This window comes from Hyperolius riggenbachi, chromosome 3, assembly GCF_040937935.1.
Source record: "Hyperolius riggenbachi isolate aHypRig1 chromosome 3, aHypRig1.pri, whole genome shotgun sequence".
Classification (NCBI taxonomy): Eukaryota; Metazoa; Chordata; class Amphibia; order Anura; family Hyperoliidae; genus Hyperolius; species Hyperolius riggenbachi.
Window position 1 is genome coordinate 18423710 of NC_090648.1, and position 25501 is coordinate 18449210.

The 25501-nt window shown below is 46.4% G+C and overlaps 1 protein-coding gene across 2 annotated transcripts in view; it reads right to left on the reverse strand.

Annotated features, from left to right (window-relative positions):
• The window catches only part of LOC137560881 (alpha-2,8-sialyltransferase 8F-like), a 150238-nt gene that overhangs the window by 42942 nt on the left and 81795 nt on the right, over window positions 1-25501 (reverse strand). For both annotated transcript variants that reach the window (XM_068272039.1, XM_068272038.1), the window contains 2 exons: window positions 24283-24395; window positions 16004-16090 (listed from right to left, as the gene is read on the reverse strand). In XM_068272039.1, coding sequence (XP_068128140.1) covers window positions 16004-16090; window positions 24283-24395 — 200 coding nt within the window. The remainder of the gene's footprint in view (window positions 1-16003; window positions 16091-24282; window positions 24396-25501) is intronic.

Sequence of the window (25501 nt, forward strand, 5' to 3'; positions counted from 1 at the left end):
TGAACGGAACGAACTTTATTGCTTTCTTGATAAACACTGATCCCCTTATAATGAGTTAAAATGGGTTGCTATCTGTTGTTTCTCCGCTTTTTCCTTATCTATAACTGTTTTTATAATAGTATTCATTGTATTTATATATGGGTGAAAAATCCCCCCTTTTTTATGTATATATATATATATAGGTTTTAGGCTTATAGGATGTATTTACATATTAGTTTAATCTATCGTGGACAGTTTCTGCAATCATCCAGGAAAATTATCTCTGCACTATGTATAATGGTGGTTTATGCCCTGTAATTATTTGTTTTTATTGGTAATTCTATATATCTCTTCTTTTGTATGTTTTCTCCTATAGGGGGAAGAGACTTCCGCAATTTGATGCGCCGCCATGGCAACACACCAGGCTGGAGCGCATGTGTCCTCCCAGTGATACCATCCAGGACACTCAGCGGCGTGCGGAATGACGTCACTGGCCGAATAGGCGGCGGCAGTGACTGGAGGTAACTCCAATTGGTTGAGTCCCGGAAACGGGGCGTAACCTAAAATCCGGCGCTTGAGTTGGACGGCTCGGAGTAGTGCGATTTGTTTGCACGCTCGGCAATGGGTGACATACGGTAGGCGGTGAGTTTCTCCTCCCCCTTTCTTCCCTCCCCTGTTTGCTAATGGATGTACATTATTTAAATGCTCATTGTAATGGTGTTGGCGTGTCTCTGAGGAAGAAAGCGTTGGGCTTTTGAAACGGCTGTCAGGCCGCCATCATTGTTTGCTGTAATCTGTCTGGTGGGATGAAATAAAGTGAGGTATGCACAGCAGCTCATCTGGTGCCCGGATTCTTTTCTCTTCACCTTGTTATGAATGTTAATCATCCGGAGGCACAGTGAGTAATCCCCTCAAGAACCCCCAGTAAGGTCTGCCTCATCTAGTGCCGATCCATCCCCGCTCTCTTTTTTTTTTCCAATTGATGCATAAATGATCAGCAGGGTGCCAGGCAACTGCTATTGTTTGATTGGAAATTATTATGTCTGCCCCCACACTCCTCAAACATCAATTTCCCTTTAAAATACTGTGCAAAACCTTTAAGATCCCAGGCATCTGGTAGAGAATTACCGAGACGCTAATCACCTCACCTATGTACTCATTAGCAATGTCGCGATCAAATTTTGGGTTCGTGAACGTGGACTTCCGCAATTGTTTGCGAACAGGCAAATCTGACAAACCGCCATAGACTTCAATGGGCAGGCAAATTTTAAAACCTACAAAGACTGTTTCTGGACACAAAAGTGATGGAAAAGTTGTTTCAAGGGGTCTAACACCTGGGCAGGGGCATTCCGGAGGGGGATCCATGCCAAAAGTCCCACCAAAAATGACAAAGTTGATGCAGTCGTGTTTTAATCGCTAAAGGGCAGAACTCACATTACATTCTTACAAATAGTGCACTGGAGTGGTACTCTGTGCCTGCAACTTAATATGGCCACAACAGCGGTAGTGTGCACAGCTCTTGGTGTCAGTGGGCTGTGGGGTGTCACACACAGAGAAATGCAATAGTAATATCAGAATACAGTGAAATAATAATGCACTGGAGTGGTTCTGTGCCTGCAACTTAAAGGGGAACTGAAGTACGAGGTATACGGAGGGTGCCATATTTATTTCCTTTTAATCAATACCAGTTGCCTGGCAGCCCTGCTGGTCTATTTCTCTGCACGAGTATCTGAATAACACCAGAAACAAGCATGCAGCTAGTCTTGTCAGATCTGACTTTAAAGTCTGAAACACCTGATCTGCTGCATGCTTGTTCAGGGGCTATGGCTAATAGTATTAGAGGCAAAGGATCAGCAGGGCTGCCAGGCAACTGATATTGTTTAAAATGAAATAAACATGGCAGCCTCAATATACCCTGTCTCTTCAGTTCCCCTTTAATGTAGCAACAGCAGTAGTGTGCACACAGCTCTGGGTGTCAGTGGGCTGTGGAGTGTCACACACACAAAAACACAGGAGACCGATGTGCTAGCCCTCCAAAAGGGCTATTTGGGGTGCTTTCAGCAAGCAGTCAGTGAGGAACAAGAACACAGGCCTAGCTAATGCTTTCCCTACCTATCTGCAGCAAGTATGTCCCTGCTCTCACTATCATTGCAGCCAGAGAATAAATCCAATATAGTCACTGCAACTGCTTTTTAATAGGGGAGTGGGGATCCAGGAGGGGGTGATAGCTGATTGGCTGCTATGTGTCTGCTGACTGTGAGGTAAGGGGTCAAAGTTAAGCTCAATGATGATGTATAGGGGGGCGGGTCAAACACGACAAATTCTCACTGTTCGCTGCAAATGCGTTCACAGAATACTGGTCGCTGGTGAACAGTTCAGGGCATCTCTAGTGCACATAAGGTTTCTGCAAAACGTGCACCACTGGTGGGATTGGAGGTAGTGTTGGGCGAACAGTGTTCGCCACTGTTCGGGTTCTGCAGAACATCACCCTGTTCGGGTGATGTTCGGGTTAGGCCGAACACCTGATGGTGTTCGGCCGAACTAAGAGCGCATGGCCGAACGCTACCCGAACGTTCGGCTAGCGCTGTGATTGGCCGAACGGGTCACGTGTAGTGTTGGGCGAACATCTAGATGTTCGGGTTCGGGCCGAACATGGCCGAACTCCGAACATAATGGAAGTCAATGGGGACCCGAACTTTCGTGCTTTGTAAAGCCTCCTTATATGCTACATAACCCAAATTTACAGGGTATGTGCACCTTGGGAGTGGGTACAAGAGGAAAAAAAATTAGCAAAAAGAGCTTATAGTTTTTGAGAAAATCGATTTTAAAGTTTCAAAGGGAAAACTGTCTTTTAAATGCGGGAAATGTCTGTTTTCTTTGCACAGGTAACATGCTTTTTGTCGGCATGCAGTCATAAATGTAATACATATAAGAGGTTCCAGGAAAAGGGACCGGTAACGCTAACCCAGCAGCAGCACACGTGATGGAACAGGAGGAGGGTGGCGCAGGAGGAGAAGGCCACGCTTTGAGACACAACAACCCAGGCCTTGCATGAGGACAAGAAGCGTGCGGATAGCAATTTGCATTTTGTCGCCATGCAGTCATAAATGTAATACAGATGAGAGGTTCAATAAACAGGGACCGGAAACGCTAACCCATCACAGATGTTCATTGTTCATGTTACTTGGTTGGGGTCCGGGAGTGTTGCGTAGTCGTTTCCAATCCAGGATTGATTCATTTTAATTTGAGTCAGACGGTCTGCATTTTCTGTGGAGAGGCGGATACGCCGCCGATCTGTGACGATGCCTCCGGCAGCACTGAAACAGCGTTCCGACATAACGCTGGCTGCCGGGCAAGCCAGCACCTCTATTGCGTACATTGCCAGTTTGTGCCAGGTGTCTAGCTTCGATACCCAATAGTTGAAGGGTGCAGATGGATTGTTCAACACAGCTACGCCATCTGACATGTAGTCCTTGACCATCTTCTCCAGGCGATCGGTGTTGGAGGTGGATCTGCACGCTTGCTGTTCTGTGTGCTGCTGCATGGGTGTCAGAAAATTTTCCCACTCCAAGGACACTGCCGATACCATTCCCTTTTGGGCACTAGCTGCGGCTTGTGTTGTTTGCTGCCCTCCTGGTCGTCCTGGGTTTGCGGAAGTCAGTCTGTTGGCGTACAACTGGCTAGAGGAGGGGGAGGATGTCAATCTCCTCTCTAAAGTCTCCACAAGGGCCTGCTGGTATTCTTCCATTTTGACCTGTCTGGCTCTTTCTTCAAGCAGTTTTGGAACATTGTGTTTGTACCGTGGATCCAGAAGGGTATAAACCCAGTAATTGGTGTTGTCCAGAATGCGCACAATGCGTGGGTCGCGTTCAATGCAGTCCTAGGCCGAAGAGGTCATAGCCTAGGGTCACAAAACCTGTTTATTTGGGCAATTTCAATGGTGGCGAGTCTGACGTACATAAATCGCAGCAATGGCCGTTAGCAACGTCTGAATCTCACGAAATGTCTCATGCAGGTAGAAGACATATTGTTAGACTTGGGTAGTGTTGGGCGAACAGTGTTCGCCACTGTTCGGGTTCTGCAGAACATCACCCTGTTCGGGTGATGTTCCAGTTCGGCCGAACACCTGACGGTGTTCGGCCAAACCGTTCGGCCACATGGCCGAACTAAGAGCGCATGGCCGAACGTTCCCCGAACGTTCGGCTAGCGCTGTGATTGGCCGAACGGGTCACGTGGTTCGGGCCCGAACGCGCTCTGATTGGCCGAACGGTCACGTGGTTCGGGTAAATAAATACCCGAACCACGTCATATCTCCGCCATTTGTCTGTGGGTTTAGCTTTGGGTAGGCAGGCAGGGTAGTTCGCTCTCCAGCCACGCTAGCCAGGGTCCCCCCCAGTCATTGTGTGTCGCTGCTGGGAACAGTAGTACACCGCTCGCTCAGCCACACTATATATAGCATTGTTTACTGCCACTGTGTACCTCGCTCAGCCACGCTATATATATAGCATTGTGTTTTCTGACACTCTGTGTACACGGCTTAGGCTAGTCTGACTAATATAGCATTGTGTGTACTGCCACTGTGCACCTCGCTCAGCCACGCTATATATAGCATTGTGTGTACTGCCACTGTGCACCTCGCTCAGCCACGCTATATATAGCATTGTGTGTACTGCCACTGTGCACCTCGCTCAGCCACGCTATATATATAGCATTGTGTTTTCTGACACTCTGTGTACACGGCTTAGGCTAGCCTGACTAATATAGCATTGTGTGTACTGCCACTGTGCACCTCGCTCAGCCACGCTATATATAGCATTGTGTGTACTGCCACTGTGCACCTCGCTCAGCCACGCTATATATAGCATTGTGTGTACTGCCACTGTGCACCTCGCTCAGCCACGCTATATATAGCATTGTGTGTACTGCCACTGTGCACCTCGCTCAGCCACGCTATATATAGCATTGTGTGTACTGCCACTGTGCACCTCGCTCAGCCATGCTATATATAGCAATGTGTGTACTGCCACTGTGCACCTCGCTCAGCCACGCTATATATAGCATTGTGTGTACTGCCACTGTGCACCTCGCTCAGCCACGCTATATATAGCATTGTGTGTACTGCCACTGTGCACCTCGCTCAGCCACGCTATATATATAGCATTGTGTTTTCTGACACTCTGTGTACACGGCTTAGGCTAGCCTGACTAATATAGCATTGTGTGTACTGCCACTGTGCACCTCGCTCAGCCACGCTATATATAGCATTGTGTGTACTGCCACTGTGCACCTCGCTCAGCCACGCTATATATAGCATTGTGTTTACTGCCACTCTGTGTACACCGCTCAGCCAGACTATATACCGTTGTTTACTGACACTCTGTGTACACCGCTCAGCCAGACTATATACCATTGTTTACTGACACTCTGTGTACACCGCTCAGCCAGACTATATACCATTGTTTACTGACACTCTGTGTACACCGCTCAGCCAGACTATATACCATTGTTTACTGACACTCTGTGTACACCGCTCAGCCAGACTATATACCATTGTTTACTGACACTCTGTGTACACCTCTCAGCCAGACTATATTGCATTGTTTACTGACACTCTGTGTACACCGCTCAGCCAGACTATATACCATTGTTTACTGACACTCTGTGTACACCGCTCAGCCAGACTATATACCATTGTTTACTGACACTCTGTGTACACCGCTCAGCCAGACTATATACCATTGTTTACTGACACTCTGTGTACACCGCTCAGCCAGACTATATACCATTGTTTACTGACACTCTGTGTACACCTCTCAGCCAGACTATATTGCATTGTTTACTGACACTCTCTGTACACCGCTCAGCCAGACTATATACCATTGTTTACTGACACTCTGTGTACACCGCTCAGCCAGACTATATACCATTGTTTACTGACACTCTGTGTACACCGCTCAGCCAGACTATATACCATTGTTTACTGACACTCTGTGTACACCGCTCAGCCAGACTATATACCATTGTTTACTGACACTCTGTGTACACTGCTCAGCCAGACTATATACCATTGTTTACTGCCACTCTGATTCTGCTGGGAACAGTAGTACACCGCTCGCTCAGCCAGACTATATGGCATTGTGTTTACTGCCACTCTGTGTACACCGCTCAGCCACACTATATAGCATTGCGTACTCTGCCAGTCAGTGTGTATATTGCTGGGATCAGTAATACTCCACTCACCGTCAACCACTATATGAGCTCAACATGAGTTCCCCAGAGACCTCCGCTGTGAGCAGCACTCCCAACAACAGCAACAGCCAACGCCCCACGCAAGCTATAACATCCACCCCAGCAGCCAGTGGTCAGCAGCAGCCCTCCCCGGAGGAGAACGTTGTGTCCATCGGTCCGGCGCCAGAGCGATTAATGAGGGCTGCCATTGAGGAGATGATGGGGCCTGATGTGGAGGAGGAGGTCTGGCTCAGGCCAGCATCCCAAGTTAATGTTGAGGACGATGAGGGGTCTGTGTCTGGGGATGTTGGGGTGGCAGAGGTGGTGGGTGGTTCAGACTCAGGAGAAGAGTTGTATGATGAGGATGATGATCGGGACCATCTGTATGTGCCTCAGAGTCTGACCCCGGAAAACATGTTGTATCGTGTGTTTAGGTACTAAAATCTGCGTTCCCTCCCAGTAGTGTTGGGCGAACAGTGTTTGCCACTGTTCGGGTTCTGCAGAACATCACCCTGTTCGGGGTGACTATATAGCAGACTATATAGCATTGTGTTTAATGCCACTCTGTGTACACGGCTCAGCCACACTATATAGCATTGTGTTTACTTCCACTCTGTGTCTGCTGGGAACAGTAGTACACCGCTCACCCGCCACTGTATAGCATTGTGCTCTGTGTCGCTGCTGACAAAAGTGGTACACCGCTCACCCACCACTGTATAGCATTTCTGTACTGCCACTGTACTGCTGCCAGTCAGCGTGTACTTTAAGGATAAGTGAAATGAGGAAGAAATCCGGTGAAAGAGGGAGGGGCAAGGGAAGAGGTGTTTCCCCTGACGGTTCACGTACAGGCCACAGGGGAGCACCCAAGAAAACCCACTCAATACCGCCCATGTTGTCCAGGACAACAACCCTCACAGATCCAAAAGAACAGGACCAGATAATTACTTGGATGACCTCTCAAGCGTCCAGCAGTGGGTTAAGCAGCACCAGCACATCACGCACGAGGTCCGAGTCCTCAGCCAGTTACAAGGAGCCAGTGGGCACAAAGCTGACACAACCGGCAGCGACACCACGCACACAACTGCCAGATAACCAGACGACGTTGGAGTGAACTGCGCAGAGGTTGTTCTGGGGAGCTCTACTCCACGGCGGCGGCCCCCCACAATGACATATGACGAGTTTGAGGAGATGGAAGAGGAGGGTATGGACAATGTGGACATAGGCCCAGATTTTGTTTGTGAACGAGAACATCGCTGTCGTAGCAGCAGCACAGATGAGTCTGTTGAGGAACCCACTGCTGCACGAGTTCGCCTTGTGCCACAAGGTAGGCGGCGCGCAATTTCAGGCACCGCAAACATGGTTCAAGTGAGAGGCAAAAGAGGCGCAAACAGAAATCGCCAGCAAGGCAGGTGCTCCAAAGTCTGGGCTTTCTTTGAAGACTGCACTGAGGATGTTACCATGGCGATTTGCAAGGTGTGCAAGACCCGCCTGAGCAGGGGGAAAAGTATTAACAACCTCTCCACCACCAGCATGAGCCGCCACATTCTATCCAAACATCCCACACTGTGGGCAAACGCGGCAGGACAGGGTACCACCAGCAACACTGCCTCCCTTGGGTTCACCAGACTCACCACCAGACCCGCCTCAGCAGCAGCAGTAGTCCAGCCATTGCGTGGTTCACAACATTCACAAACATCAGACGATGCTGACACTGTCACTTTCCGGACTAGTGCTCTTGAGGTCTCCCAGTGTTCATCAAACACAACAACCAACAGCCCTTCGGTGTGCAGCCCTACGGTTGAGTTGTCTGTCTCTGAGATGTTTGAGCGCAAGAGGAAATTGCCAGCAAATGACCCCCGGGCCGTGGCAGTAACAGCCAGCCAGCATAGCCAAGGTTCTGGCCTGCGAAATGCTGCCATATCGAGTGGTGGAGACAAACAGCTTCAAGGGCATGATGTCAGTGGCCATCCCACGTTACGTGGTTCCCAGCCGCTACCACTTTGCGCGCTCTGCAGTGCCTGAGTTGCATGAGCACGTGGTCAGCTAAATAACCCGAAGCTTGAAGAATGCCGTTGCCTGCAAGGTTCACCTCACCACTGACACCTGGACGAGTGCGTTCGGCCAGGGTCGATACATCTCCCTTACCGCGCACTGGGTGAACCTTGTGGAGCCTGGCAGCGATTCCTCACCTGCTACGGCGCGGGTGTTGCCCACGCCGCAAACAGCTGCACCGCCGTCCCTCCCACTGGATAACAACAGCAGCACCTACCTCTCTGACTCCTTCTCCTCCAACGCATCTCAAAGCTGTACCTCATCCGGAAACGCTAACCCAGCACCAGCAGCAGTAGGATCGTGGAAGCAGTGCAGCACAGCTGTTGGCATGCGTCAGCAAGCGTTGCTGAAGCTGATCTGCCTTGGGGATAAGCAGAACACAGGGGAGGAAATTTGGAGGGGAATAAAGGAACAGACAGATTTGTGGCTGGCACCGCTGGACCTGAAACCGGGCATGAAGCTAGACACCTGGCACGAACTGGCAATGTACGCAATAGAGGTGCTGGCTTGCCCGGCAGCCAGCGTTATGTCGGAACGCTGTTTCAGTGCTGCCGGAGGCATCGTCACAGATCGGCGTATCCGCCTCTCCACAGAAAATGCAGACCGTCTGACTCAAATTAAAATGAATCAATCCTGGATTGGAAACGACTACGCAACACTCCAGGACCCCAACCAAGTAACATGACCAATGAACATCTGGGATGGTTTAGCGTTTCCGGTCCCTGTTTATTGAACCTCTCATCTGTATTACATTTATGACTGCATGGCGGTACAAAGCATGCTATCCGCACGCTTCTTGTCCTCATGCAAGGCCTGGGTTGTTGTGTCTCACAAAGCGTGGCCTTCTCCTCCTGCGCCTCCTCCTGTTCCATCACGTGTGCTGCTGCTGCTGGGTTAGCGTTGCCGGTCCCTGTTTATAGAACCTCTTATCTTTATTACATTTATGACTGCATGCATGGCGGTAAAAAGCATGCTATCCGCACGCTTTTTGTCCTCATGCAAGGCCTGGGTTGTTGTGTCTCACAAAGCGTGGCCTTCTCCTCCTGCGCCTCCTCCTGTTCCATCACGTGTGCTGCTGCTGCTGCTGCTGGGTTAGCGTTGCCGGTCCCTGTTTATGGAACCTCTTATCTTTATTACATTTATGACTGCATGGCGGTACAAAGCATGCTATCCGCACGCTTCTTGTCCTCATGCAAGGCCTGGGTTGTTGTGTCTCACAAAGCGTGGCCTTCTCCTCCTGCGCCTCCTCCTGTTCCATCACGTGTGCTGCTGCTTCTGCTGCTGGGTTAGCGTTGCCGGTCCTTGTTTATGGAACCTCTTATCTTTATTACATTTATGACTGCATGGCGGTACAAAGCATGCTATCCGCACGCTTCTTGCCCTCATGCAAGGCCGGGGTTGTTGTGTCTCACAAAGCGTGGCCTTCTCCTCCTGCGCCTCCTCCTGTTCCATCACGTGTGCTGCTGCTGGGTTAGCGTTACCGGTCCCTTTTCCTGGAACCTCTTATATGTATTACATTTATGACTGCATGCCGACAAAAAACATGTTACCTGTGCAAAGAAAACAGACATTGCCCGCATTTAAAAGACAGTTTTCCCTTTGAAACTTTAAAATCGATTTTCTCAAAAACTATAAGCTCTTTTTGCTAATTTTTTTTTTCCTCTTGTACCCACTCCCAAGGTGCACATAACCTGTAAATTTGGGGTATGTAGCATGTAAGGAGGCTTTACAAACCACAAAAGTTCGGGTCCCCCTTGACTTCCATTATGTTCGGAGTTCGGGTCGAACACCCGAACATCGCGGCCATGTTCGGCCTGGTCGGCCCGAACATCTAGATGTTCGCCCAACACTAGACTTGGGCTCCAAAGATGGGTTCCCTACATCTCTGCAAACCAGAGTTACAGGGCTCCAAATTTGGTAAAATCCCCCATAGGCTTTCATTGGGCCTCCTATTTACAGTTCCAAAATCTCACATCTTTTCAAAGGGCAATTACTCAGCAGTGGCAAATTTTCTAGCATTGTAGGGACCCTTAGGGGGAACATGACTGGTGAGTTTCGGGCCCCTAGGCCAAAGAGGTCATAGCCTAGGGTCACAAAAACCTGTTTATTTGGGCTATTTCAATGGTAGTGATGGTGACGTACATAAATCGCAGCAATGGCCGTTAGCAAAGTCTGAATCTCACGAAATGTCTCATGCAGGTAGAAGACATATTGTTAGACTTGGATTCCAAAGATGGGGTCCCTACATCTCTGCAAACCAGAGTTACAGGGGTCCAAAATTGGTAAAATCCCCCATAGGATTGCATTGCCTCCCTATTTCACTTTCCAAAATCTCACATCTTTTCAAAGGGCAATGGCTCAGCAGTACCAAATTTTCTAGCATTGTAGGGACCCTTAGGGGGAACATGACTGGTGAGTTTCGGGCCCCTAGGCTGAAGAGGTCATAGCCTAGGGTCACAAAAACCTGTTTATTTGGGCTATTTCAATGGTAGTAATGGTGGCGTACATAAATCTCAGCCATGGCCGTTAGCAACGTCTGAATCTCACGAAATGTCTCATGAAGGTAGAAGACATATTGTTAGACTTGGATTCCAAAGATGGGGTCCCTACATCTCTGCAAACCAGAGTTACAGGGGTCCAAAATTGGTAAAATCCCCCATAGGATTTCATTGGGCCTCCTATTTACCGTTCCAAAATCTCACACCATTTCAAAGGGCAATGGTTCAGCAGTGGCAAAACTCACCAGTCATGATCCCCCTAAGGGTCCCTACAATGCTAGAAAATTTGGTACTGCTGAGCCATTGCCCTTTGAAAAGATGTGAGATTTTGGAAAGTGAAATAGGGAGGCAATGAAATCCTATGGGGGATTTTACCAATTTTGGACCCCTGTAACTCTGGTTTGCAGAGATGTAGGGACCCCATCTTTGGAATCCAAGTCTAACAATATGTTTTCTACCTGCATGAGACATTTCGTGAGATTCAGACGTTGCTAACGGCCATGGCTGAGATTTATGTACGCCACCATCACTACCATTGAAATAGCCCAAATAAACAGGTTTTTGTGACCCTAGGCTATGACCTCTTCGGCCTAGGGGCCCGAAACTCACCAGTCATGTTCCCCCTAAGGGTCCCTACAATGCTAGAAAATTTGGTACTGCTGAGCCATTGCCCTTTGAAAAGATGTGAGATTTTGGAAAGTGAAATAGGGAGGCAATGAAATCCTATGGGGGATTTTACCAATTTTGGACCCCTGTAACTCTGGTTTGCAGAGATGTAGGGACCCCATCTTTGGAATCCAAGTCTAACAATATGCCTTCTACCTGCATGAGACATTTCGTGAGATTCAGACTTTGCTAACGGCCATTGCTGAGATTTATGTACGCCACCATCACTACCATTGAAATAGCCCAAATAAACAGGTTTTTGTGACCCTAGGCTATGACCTCTTCGGCCTAGGGGCCCGAAACTCACCAGTCATGTTCCCCCTAAGGGTCCCTACAATGCTAGAAAATTTGGTACTGCTGAGCCATTGCCCTTTGAAAAGATGTGAGATTTTGGAAAGTGAAATAGGGAGGCAATGAAATCCTATGGGGGATTTTACCAATTTTGGACCCCTGTAACTCTGGTTTGCAGAGATGTAGGGACCCCATCTTTGGAATCCAAGTCTAACAATATGTCTTCTACCTGCATGAGACATTTCGTGAGATTCAGACTTTGCTAACGGCCATTGCTGCGATTTATGTACGTCACCATCACTACCATTGAAATAGCCCAAATAAACAGGTTTTTGTGACCCTAGGCTATGACCTCTTTGGCCTAGGGGCCCGAAACTCACCAGTCATGTTCCCCCTAAGGGTCCCTACAATGCTAGAAAAATTGCAACTGCTGAGTAATTGCCCTTTGAAAAGATGTGAGATTTTGGAACTGTAAATAGGAGGCCCAATGAAAGCCTATGGGGGATTTTACCAAATTTGGAGCCCTGTAACTCTGGTTTGCAGAGATGTAGGGAACCCATCTTTGGAGCCCAAGTCTAACAATATGTCTTCTACCTGCATGAGACATTTCGTGAGATTCAGACGTTGCTAACGGCCATTGCTGCGATTTATGTACGTCAGACTCGCCACCATTGAAATTGCCCAAATAAACAGGTTTTGTGACCCTAGGCTATGACCTCTTCGGCCTAGGACTGCATTGAACGCGACCCACGCATTGTGCGCATTCTGGACAACACCAATTACTGGGTTTATACCCTTCTGGATCCACGGTACAAACACAATGTTCCAAAACTGCTTGAAGAAAGAGCCAGACAGGTCAAAATGGAAGAATACCAGCAGGCCCTTGTGGAGACTTTAGAGAGGAGATTGACATCCTCCCCCTCCTCTAACCAGTTGTACGCCGACAGACTGACTTCCGCAAACCCAGGACGACCAGGAGGGCAGCAAACAACACAAGCCGCAGCTAGTGCCCAAAAGGGAATGGTATCGGCAGTGTCCTTGGAGTGGGAAAATTTTCTGACACCCATGCAGCAGCACACAGAACAGCAAGCGTGCAGATCCACCTCCAACACCGATCGCCTGGAGAAGATGGTCAAGGACTACATGTCAGATGGCGTAGCTGTGTTGAACAATCCATCTGCACCCTTCAACTATTGGGTATCGAAGCTAGACACCTGGCACAAACTGGCAATGTACGCAATAGAGGTGCTGGCTTGCCCGGCAGCCAGCGTTATGTCGGAACGCTGTTTCAGTGCTGCCGGAGGCATCGTCATAGATCGGCGGCGTATCCGCCTCTCCACAGAAAATGCAGACCGTCTGACTCAAATTAAAATGAATAAATCCTGGATTGGAAACGACTACGCAACACTCCCGGACCCCAACCAAGTAACATGAACAATGAACATCTGTGATGGGTTAGCGTTTCCGGTCCCTGTTTATTGAACCTCTCATCTGTATTACATTTATGACTGCATGGCGACAAAATGCAAATTGCTATCCGCATGCTTCTTGTCCTCATGCAAGGCCTGGGTTGTTGTGTCTCAAAGCGTGGCCTTCTCCTCCTGCGCCACCCTCCTCCTGTTCCATCACGTGTGCTGCTGCTGGGTTAGCGTTACCGGTCCCTTTTCCTGGAACCTCTTATATGTATTACATTTATGACTGCATGCCGACAAAAAGCATGTTACCTGTGCAAAGAAAACAGACATTTCCCGTATTTAAAAGACAGTTTTCCCTTTGAAACTTTAAAATCGATTTTCTCAAAAACTATAAGCTCTCTTTGCTAAATTTTTTTTCCTCTTGTACCCACTCCCAAGGTGCACATACCCTGTAAATTTGGGGTATGTAGCATGTAAGGAGGCTTCACAAAGCACGAAAGTTCGGTTCCCCATTGACTTCCATTATGTTCGGAGTTCGGGTCGAACACCCGAACATCGCGGCCATGTTCGGCCTGTTCGGCCCGAACCCGAACATCTAGATGTTCGCCCAACACTAATTGGAGGACAGGTTTGGAGAACACTACTTTAAAGGACGACTCTCAATGCAAACATCACCATTTTTAAAACAGTGGCAATTCCATGAATTATCTTAATTAATAATCCCATGAATTATTTTAATTATCTTACTTTACTTATTTTATATCTCAACTAAATAAACAATGAACAAATGATATTTCAAAAGCATATCTATCTATCTATCTACCTACCTACCTACCTATCTATCTATCTATCTATCTATCTATCTATCTATCTATCTATCTATCTATCTATCTATAGATTGATTCAGTAAATCCCAGTAATATTGCTGGCATTGCTTGGCAATTTATCAGTATTTATGAAAGTAGCATAGCATGCATTCCGCACACAATGTATAACACACATTGCACTATATGCATAATGCCCGCTACTTTGGTAGTGTAAATATGGAAGAAACAATAGCTGCACACTGCCTGTGTGCCGGGCAAACAAACCAAGATAAATCACCAGTTAATACAGATAAGGCAAGCTAATTTCCGAGATAATCAGATAAGGCAGATAGCTCATGAAATAATATATATATAGAGATAAGCCACAAGTTAGGGCTGATAAGAAGAGCTCATGCATAAGATAAGACAAACAGGAAGGCATCATTCTTTAGATTTGTGAGTCCACTCAGTTACTCTAATACAGTAGCTATGGAAAATGTGTAGCATTCCTGAAGCGGTGCATTTTTATAATTGTTGGGTTTAGCTGTTGCGTTACGTGACAAGATAGGGGGCCTTACTCAGAGAGACAGGAACACCGGAGAAGATGGATCATCAGAGGAGCCTGGGGAGTCACTTGTCTTATGCTCCCGCTGCCGAGGGAGGAGGAAACATCTGACTACATTTATGGGGGTCCTTCTGCCCACCTCTGTTTGTGGGTGCTTCTGCCTACCTTCAGTATACTTGGGGGTGCTTCTGATTATCTATACTGGGGATTCTGTCTTTTTACCTGCCTATACTGGGGGTCCTTATACCTACCTGTACTAGGAGTCCTCTGGCTATCTATACTGAGGGGGCTGCCTCTGACTACCTATACTGGGGGTCCTTCTGGCTACCTATATGTGGGGCCTTCTGCCCTCCTATACTTTTGGGTGCTTCTGCCTACTTACAGTATAAAATACAACGTGACTACCTACACCAAGTATACCTATTCTTAGGGGGCTACCGATACTGTGGAGGCTACTTCTGGCTACTGAATTGGTGGGGGAGCCTTTCACCACTTAAACTGGGTCTAGGGGGGGGGGGGGTACCACTGCCTACCATTACTTATAGGCCACTTAATGCTGGGGGTGGTGTGGTGAAGGGTAGGAGTACAACGGTGCCTTATATTTTATTGGGGGGGGGGGACCTTTGCTATGGGGCCTTGTGATTTCTAGCTATGCCTCTGCCCACAACATTGGGCCCACCTGCCATTTGCAGGGGCAAAACTCACCCTGATGACAGTCACCCATTAATAACATTACACTACAAACAATGTAAGAAAGATAAAAGTGGAAGGAAAGTCTAAAGAAAGTGTAAGTAAGTAGAAAATTGAAAGATGTTCAAATTAATAAAAAGGAAAGTTAACACATTTTACTTAAAAAAGTTCTACTTCAACTTGGTAGTGACAAATGTTTAAATGATAGATAGAGATGGCCCGAACCGTTCGTCGGGCGAACATCTCTGGCCCTTCTACTACTTACGGGTCGCTATGACCCGGAGTGGTACACCTGCGCTGCCCGGCGGAGCGCGTCCTAGATTGTGCTCCTGTTCCCGGGCACTCTCTGTGCATGAGCGTGACGTCGTTCATGACATCACGCTCATGCGCAGAGAGTGCCCGGAAACAGGAGCGCGATCTAGGACGCGCTCCGCCGGGCAGCGCAGGCGTACTACTCCGGGTCATAGCGACCCGGAAGTAGTAGAAGGCCCAGAGATGCAGAGATGTTCGCTGGCGAACAGTTCTCTAATGATAGACAATGTTTTAAAGCAAACTTAACTGAGTACTGTACTCTGAGGAAAACTTGCTGATCTGTGCAAGTGATCGGCTGAATGACCAATAAGAAACTGAAAAGAAAGGGGTGGCACTCTAGCCTAAGAAAGCAAAAGCTGATTAGCTGGTCATTTTCAGATATGAAATGATGGGCAGATATATAGAAACACTAGCTGCTGATATTAGAGAAGAATGTAGGGACAGCACACGTTTCCAGAGGCAAAGAAATTGGCAGGTTTATTGGAAAGTGTAGCCTCTCACCTGCTGACCAGGATGCTTGGGTTTGCAGTGACAAGGTCACAATTTGTACCAACGTCTTCTGGCGAGTTTAAAGGAGCCAAATTCAGTCTGAAAAATAAAATTGTTTCACATAAGAGGTTAGGGTGTGTGTTTTTATCTCCCATTCAATAAAAAATGGCTTCATCATGATGAGGGTGTGGAGAAAAGGGTTCATTACACCAAATACTACAGACATGTCCAAAAGTCCAAAGTTACGGAGAACAGCCTCTCTGCTCTTACATCAGCGTTGTTACTAGGGATGCGTATTCAGATTCAACGGAATTCAAATCTCCGCATTTCCAATCAGAAATGGATCGAAACTCGGAAATGGGAAAACAGAAATCTGAAAATGGAAATCAGAAATTTCATGGAAATCTGATCTACCACATCTCGGTAATTTTAGCCCAGTCACAGACCTCGGAAGCATTGAACCAATAAGACAATACAGAATCTTTCTGTTTTTCCGATTTCCATTTTTCCATTTAATCAAATAAATATGCCTCGAAAAATGAAGAAGCAGAAAATCAGAAATTGGAAAACGGAAAATCGGAAAACAGAATTTCCGCAAAATCGTAAATGAGCATTTCTGACCATCCCTAATTGTAACCATAGGAGGAATCTATACATATTGCCTTACATGCATTTCCTGCTACATATACGTTTCTGATAGTCCACATCCTCATGGTGACCAGGATGTCAATAACGGAGAACTTGACAGAACATACTAACAAGGTTCCTTTTCAGCTTGAAGAGTGGAAGCTCCTGAAATAACACAGACATTAGGGGAAGTGTGTGACATAGAACGTCAACATGCCCAAAGAGGTTGGACATTGGGAAGAAGACATGGACTTTGCGGGATTCCAAATTCTCACTTTTCATCAGCATTTTGCAATTTCAAGTTGAAAGTCAGAGTTTTGACTTCTAAGTAGGAAAATTCTTAGCATTATGCAAAATGATGTTTGTGTAATGCACAAAGAGTTTTTCAGAAGAATAGCAAAAAATGTCTACTGACCATGCTCAAGGGACATGAATGGAAAAGTTCTATGTGAATTTGTGAAGATTCTAAGTGAACTTGTAACCTATTGTGAATTCATTTCCGCATATTTGCACTAATCATAATCATAAATGACAGTTTTGAAATGATCCACGCTTGGAATCCATGAAATCTGGAATTTGTTCGAAATTCAGTGTGAAATTTCGGATTGTCGTTGAACTCAGAATTCGGCAATTTTGACCATCCCTCGTTGCAAATTGCATGGCCTATCACTATGCAACCTCAGAATTAGAATAACATCACAAAACTGGCCTTCTTTCACATCACTGGATTGTTTATTTAGTTTTAGCTAAATTATGACAAGTATTTCTGCTTGTTTGGACCAGAATCTGGAGTCATACAAACTACTATACAATACCTCCTCCCTACTTTTATAGTACGTACTATTTATGCTATTATCAAGCTCGGGAAATGTCTCAAGAAGGCTGATCTAAATATGTGAGTATTCCTGTTGCATACCTCACAACTTTTTGAGATGAGAAAGAGGAACACTTAAGCCACGCCCCTGCCACACCCCTGATCATGCCCCCATCACACCCCTAGTCATGCATACCATAAACATTTCATAGGGAAAATATGTTGTTTTATAATTCAAACCACACTGACCCTATCTGTCCTGGTTCATTTTTCGTCATATTAACATATTACAAATAGTAATATATCCATTTAAAGGAGTCAATCAAACACATTTTTAGTAGAGAAATATATTTATTTACATAGAAAGAGGGACAAAGTCCTGAAAGAGGGACAAATGAGGAGGAAAGAGGGATGGAGGGACAGGGCTTCCCAAGAGGGACTGTCCCTCCGAAAGAGGGACAGTTGGGAACTATGCTGTTGTAATAATAGCATCCCAAAACATGTTGACAGATACATTTCAAATGCATGCACAAAAACATGGGCGTAGCAATTACCCCTGCGTCCCTTGCCATCGCAGGTGGGCCCAGAGGTTTTGGGGGCTTCACCACCTCCCTCTCCCCAACCATAAGTGCAGCCTATTAGCAAAGAAACCTCCCCATACACTCACAAAAACCGTGTGCAGGAGCGTGTGTCATTTTTTCCTGTTTCTAGAGGCTGCTTCACAGCAGAACACTCCCTGCTGCCATTAGTCAGCTCCCAATCAAAGAGGGCTCCCATACTATCATTTTTGCAGGGGGGCCCTATTATGTCTAGTTATGTCCCTGCACAAAAACAAACGTCTTTTTTGTCTGCACTTGATTTTCGGGACACTATGGGCTCGATTCACAAAAGGGTCCTAACTCAGTTAGCACGCCCAAAGCTTTTATCGACCACGCACAAAGTATAGCGCTGCGCAGTGCGTGTGAAACGTTGCATCAGGTGCGTGCAGAACATTGCACCGGGTGCACCTAAAACGTTGCACCGTGCAACGTTTTGCATCCTAAAGTGCTTTAGACGTGCTAACTATGTTAGCACCCTTTTGTGAATCAAGCCCTATATGCTTAAAGGAAACTAGAGATGAATGTTTTGGCACAAAATAAACATATCCGCTGATAGATTTTACAAAATAAATACTATACCTGGTATTTTCACCGCTCTGGTGTGCCATTTTTTGTGTTTTTTTTTTACTAAAACTCCACACAAAACGCAGTTCATCAGAAAAGCATATCATTTAGTGGGCTGTGTGCAAAATGAAATCACCATTTCAAAAAAGCTCTTATGACTAACATATATAGATGAAAAAAAAAAACCAACAACCTGTTTTTCAATATACCCTTACATTAGCAGCTCCTCCCATCTCACCACAGCTGTCTGTGATGCTGTGAGTATACAAAACAGGAAAACAGAGCCAGAAGGGGGCAGGCTTGGGCTTGAAAAGACATCAGAGAAGACAGACTCAGCTATAATGATTCCTGAGCAAAGCCAGACTGAATACTCAGTCAGGGATTTTATCAGGGCTGATTAAAAGCAGGCTGAGCAGTAAAGGATGAAACAGAGAGCAGGGTAGGTGTTTTCGCTAATGTTCCCACTGATATATATGGTAAAATACATGAGGGTGCTTCATCTCTGGTTCACTTTAATTATTGCGCAGTAGCTAATGATTATCAATGTGAAAATGCACACAAAGGCTCATATCCTCTCGACCTTTCTCCTGAGTTTTCTCCAAGGAGATATTTTCAAACCCCATGAATAACTTTTAAAGTTCTGGGGTGTCTGCCATGTGCACCAGTGTTTGTGTTTTTAACCTTCTGTTTTTGCAGCTTCCAGTATGCAGAATTATCGGGTAAGTGGTTAGAGAAGGGAGCAATGTGAGAGGTATACCTGCACATGGTGCCCCCTGCTGGTGACATAGTCTATGATTATGTCCGACCAAATCCTCTCACCTGAATGTTGCTGAACTCATGCAACTCCTGCTAGATTTGGTACTGCAGACACAGGTGTATACCATTACACATGATTGGCTGACAGGCTGTTTGTAGACCATATAAAATGGCTGGCTGGGAGTGGGCATTTGCTTCTCGTGTGTATAAAGTTCCCACCAAGCAAATAATTACACAAATCAAGTTTGATATTTTTTACCTACTATTTCGTCTTTTTTCAATTGCTAAATATTGAGAAAGGTTTTTTTTTATTTATTTATTTATTTATTTTTTTTTATGAAAAATTATCTTCATGGAGAAAACACTGGAGAAAAGGAGAGAAAAGGATATTGCCCAATGTATGAAATTATGTCCAAGATTTGAGTTATTTTCTTGATTGCAAAAATTGGAATAAGATGGGCATCCCATTGACCAGAATTGGTTTCAGTTGTAATGTGAATGTAATGCTAGGTACACCCAATACAATTTTTTGGCTGTTTTACCTGCCGAATCGACTATTTCCTACATGTCCGATCTGAAATTTGATTGATTTCCATAGAAGTGAATGGAAAAATCGATCAGAAAATCAATCGAGATTCAGAACATGTTGGAAAAACTCAATCTGGCTGGTAAATCTGCCAGAAAATTGTACCATGTGTGCCTTGTATCATGCGCACCTAGCATAAGAGCAGTTTAGTAACATTGTCCCTTCTTCACCAGACACTAGGTCGGAGGCAGGAAATTTGGGCGCATGAGGCAGGTGGACAAAAAGGGCGCCGCCATTCACTCCCATAATAAATATCGTTTAATGGGCGCCCAACATTTAATGATTTATAATTTTTTAAACATTATTTTTAAAAGAAAAATAGTACTATGTTTTTTTAAAACATAATTTTTAAACGAAAAACAGCACAATATTTTTTTAAACGTTATTAATTCTTATCACAGGGGGTTCTTAGGTTTAGGCACCACCAGGGGGGTCTTAGGTTTAGGCACCACCAGGTGGGTCTTAGGTTTAGGCACCACCAGGTGGGTCTTAGGTTTAGGCACCACCAGGGGGGTCTTAGGTTTAGGCACCACCAGGGGGGTCTTAGGTTTAGGAACCACCAGGGGGGTCTTAGGTTTAGGCACCACAAGGGGGGTCTAGGGGTTAGGGATAGGTACAGGGAGGGTTCTGTGTGAGAGTAGGGTTAGGTATAGCTTTAGTAAAATTCTTATTAATCTTTTATAAAACGTTATTATACATTTCACTTTTTAAACGGCGAAGATTAATGTTTTTACAATTGCCAATTTCATACACATTATTTAATGTTTTATAACTTTATAAAACATTATTTTTAAACGAAATATAGCACAATTTTTTTTAAAACGTTATTCATGCTTATCGTTTAAAACCCTGCGCCCTTTTTCCCCGATGCTCTTTTTTAACGTACGCCACTAGGTCACCCATATCTTGCTTTTTTCTTGCTGTGTACGATGATCATGATTAGACAATCAGAAGTCCAAATAAACCACCTGATAAATATTTTTGTGTGCTCCTCTGCAATGAAAAAGTGTTCCTCAGGAAGACTGATCTGCCTCTACCAGTTTTTATTTTATTTTATTTCAGCCTGATCTATGCCTTCCAATCTATTCCTGCTCACGCCCAGATCAGACTTGATGTATAGATAACATATCCCTGATATGGGATTAAGGTCAGAGATACATAAGCAATGCTGAGTGATAAAACAGTAACAGAAGAGGTACTCCAGTGAAAATAATGTAATAAAAAAAGTTTTTCATTCTTACAATAATTATGTAGAAATGATTTAGTCAGTGTTTGCCCATTGTAAAATCCTTCCTCTCCCTGATTTTCATTCTGACATTTATCGCATGGCGACATTTTCACTGCTGGCAGGTGATGTCAGTGGAAGGAGATGCAGCTTGCTTTTTTGGCGGTTGGAAACAGCTGTTATTTCCCACAATGCAACAAGGCTCGCACAGGGTGATGTCAAGACCTCAGTGCTTTGAGGCGCTGACACCATTTGTGGGATGGGTTTCACCACAATATCAGTCATACAGCGCCCCCTGATGATCCGTTTGAGAAAAGGAATAGATTTCTCATGGGAAAGGGGGTATCAGCTACTGATTGGGATAAAGTTCAGTTCTTGGTCACGGTTTCTCTTTAAAGATTATAGTTATGGCTTGAACATACACTCAGTGTGTCACATGCTTAACGATTGTTGTTCAGTTAAGGTAACAGCAATTGCTTGAGTGATATACAGACACACTTGTCAGATAAAGCCAATAAGGCCTGGTGCACACCAAAAACCGCTAGCAGATCCGCAAAATGCTAGCAGATTTTGAAACGCTTTTTCTTCTTTTTCTGTAGCGTTTCAGCTAGCGTTTTGTGGTTTTGTGAAGCGTTTTTGGTGTAGTAGATTTTATGTATTGTTACAGTAAAGCTGTTACTGAAAAGCTACTGTAACAAAAACCGCCTGGCAAACCGCTCTGAACTGCCGTTTTTCAGAGCGGTTTGCGTTTTTCCTATACTTAACATTGAGGCAGAAACGCCTCCGCAATCCAAAATCTGCAGCAGCCCGGGAGTATGCGTTTCAGCAAAACGCCTCCCGCTCTGGTGTGCACCAGCCCATTGAAATACATTACCCAAGCGTATCCGCCCCCGCAAGCGGATCACAAACCGCAGCGGAAACGCTTTGGTGTGCACTAGGCCATAGAGCATACTGTGCAATGGACAGAGGGAGAAGGATGGCTAGCTACAGATTTGGCTTGTTTGTTGTATTGTGAGTTGATTTAAAGTAAATCTTTAAGTTTAAAATAATAATAAAAAAAGCAAATACCTGGGGGGAATGAGGTGGGCAACCTTTTTGGAAGTCTCCGAGACCCCCAAACACAAGTAAACAAGAACATCATAACTGTGGTATAACTGTGGCAAAAAGTTATTGCTGTATCATAGTGACACAACTGAAATGTCAAAATTGTCAGGAGTCTTAAAGAGACTCAGAAGTCTCTTTTTTTATTTTATTTTGTCTAACATTCCTCTTCAGCTTTAATGCCAGAGTTAAATCGCCCCATCCCTGCAGCAGAGGAGTGATTTATTGCCTAGAAAACGACCTGCAAAGTTCTATGACTTTGCTGGTCGCAGATTATGCTCCCCGGGCTCGCAGGGCTTTTCTTCCTGGAGAGGCTGAGCTTTGAGCTGTAGCTCAGCATCTCTGCAATCAATCTCCTCCTCCTCCCTGCCCCTCTCAGTGAAAGAAGACTGAGAGGGGCGGGAAGAGGTGGTGATCCGCAGAGATTGATTGCAGAGGAGGCAGAGCTACAGTGTAAAGCTCTGCCTCTGAAGTAAATCCCTGTGAACCCGGGAGCTCTGCAGGGCTTATCTATGGTAATAAATCAATCCTCTGCCGAGGATGCAGTGATTTCACTCTGGCATTAAAGCTGAAGCGGAATGTTAAACAAAAGAAGGTAAAAAAAGAGACTTCAGAGCAGGGCAGTTTCTAGGCTAAAATCCATTCAGGGCAAGGGTGTTAAAATTGTGCCCCCCCCCCCCCAGTGGAGCCAGGTATACATGCCCGCAGTATAGGTTAGCCAGGTCTAGTTGCACTCAGTATAGGTAGCCAGCTATAGGTCCCCCCAGTAAAGGTAGCCAGACGTAGTATAGGTAGCCAGGCATAGGTGCCCCAGTATATTTGCCCCCAGTATAGGTTAGCCGGGGAGGTGCCTCCAGTATAGGTAGCCAGTATAATTGCCCCCAGTATAGGTTAGATAGGCAGGTGCCCCTGGTATAGGTTAGATAGGTAGGTGCCCCCAGTACAGGTTAGCTAGTTGGGTGCCTCTAATATAGGGAGTCAGAATAGTTGCCCCCAGCCTAGGTTAGATAGGTAGGTGCCCCCAGTATAGGTTAGTTAGGTAGGTGCCTCAAATATAGGTAGCCAGTATAGTTGCCACCAGTATAGGCTAGGTAGGTAGGTGCCCCCAATACAGGTTAGATAGGTAGGTGCCCCCCAGTATAGGTTAGATTAGGTAGGTGCCCCCCAGTATAGGTTAGATTAGGTAGCTGCCCCCAGTATAGGTTAGATTAGGTAGGTGCCCCCAGTATAGGTTAGATTAGGTAGGTGCCCCCCAGTATAGGTTAGATTAGGTAGGTGCCCCCCAGTGGGTTAGATTAGGTAGGTGCCCCCCAGTATAGGTTAGATTAGGTAGGTGCCCCCCCCCCCCCCAGTGTGGTTAGATTAGGTAGGCGTAGGTGCCCCCCAGTATAGGTTAGATTAGGTAGGTGCCCCCAGTATAGGTTAGATAGGTAGCTGCCCCCCAGTATGGAGGGGGGAGTCAGCCGCGGGGAGGGCAGTCCGACCTCTCCCTCCCTTCCTCTCCGCGGGCCGCCCTCCGTGCTCCCCCCTCCGAGTGTGACTGCAGGGAAGCGCTGTGTACAGAGCGCAACTCACCTCCCTGGTTCCAATCGCCGCCGGTCTCCTCTTCTGTCTTCCCCTCACAGCCGTTGATACACACGCTGCTTCTGGCTAAACAGGAAGCAGTGTGTGTATCAGTGGCTATGAAGAGAAGAGGAGACCGGCGGCGATTGGAACCAGGGAGGTGAGTTGCGCTCTGTACACAGCGCTTCCCTGCAGTCACACTCGGAGGGGGGAGCACGGAGGGCTGGGAGGGAGAGGTCGGGCTGCCCTCCCCGCGGCTGCGGCTCTCCCCTCAATTACATCGCCCACAACTTCTTCGGCGCCCAGGGCGCCCGCACGGGCCACACGGCCCCAGAAACGGGCCTGCTTCAGAGTCTCTTTAAGGGGTAAAAACCCTGGAATGCGTCGTGGTTAAGGAATCATGCAGAATTTCATTTGGCATCTGATGGGTTATTGCAGTGCAGGGAAAATGGATACCTGAAAACAAAATCCGTGTTGTCGATCTCTCTTCCACATAAGCTGTTCCGTAATATGCCACCGTTACCCACCACGGCACAGGTCTTAAATTGTTTCCCTTTAAATGGGGAGCTCTAGAAATGAAAAACATGGCAAAGAAAAAAAAAATAACCAAATTAACAAATGAAGACAAACGAGAAGTTCTTATGTCATCCAACAGAGGGAGACTAGATGGTACCTTTTAGTTGTGGAGCTAATATTTTGAGGCTTAAAGTGTACCATAGATGGCCTGAAAAAATACATACCTGGGGCTTCCTCCAGTCCCCTTCAAGCTGCTCAGTCCTTTGCCGTCCTCCTCCGCCTCCTGGATCCTCTGAAATTCAGTCCGGTAATCCCATCAGTCGGCGCCAGTTGGCCCAGGCGCAGTCCGGCTGCAAGTGTTCCTCCGTCGCATTCTTGTAGGTAAAGAATTCTCCAGGTGACGGGTGTACGACTGGGTGCACACGTGCAGCCTGGCCACACATGTGCAGTACATGCTGACTAATGGGATTACCGGACTGAATTGTAAAGGATCCAACAGGCGGAGGAGAACATCGAGGGGCCGAGAAGCCTGAAGGGGGCTGGAGGAAGCCCCAGGTATGTATACAACTTTTTTTTTTACTTTCAAAATCTTGATGTAACAAATTGACTGCAATTTTACTTCTGAACATGCCCATTATTTTCTATGTACCTCTCTACTTATTTATTCTGATAGCTCTGAACCTCGTACTGTTTTGGACTAACCCATCTCCTCATAGGATTTTTTAAGGTGTTTAGAAGCGATTCTCGGGAACAAAGACACAACGATACAAAGACACAAACTTACCTAAGTAGAGGGAAGCATCTTGATCCTACAGAGGCTTCCCAGGCCATCCTCTGGTCTCTCCTTGTTGAGTGCAAGCCCCACCCACCACCACCACCAAAATGAACATCAGGGCCTTCAAATGCAGCTCTATGGAACTTGCTTGAGCACTGCTCGCTGCGCTTGCACAAGTGAAGCATGGCCACACTCATGCCAAAATAGGTGTACAGACCTGATGTTCCAGGGGGTCCCGGGCAGTGGCAGAGCTCTGGAGGACAGCATGGGGAGCCTCTATGCAGAGCTAGATTAAGACCACACAGGGCCACAAGCAGAGCAATAAGTTTGGGGCCCCCCTCCTTAGCCACCCCGTTGAAAGGATGCCCCACCAGTATAGGTGAC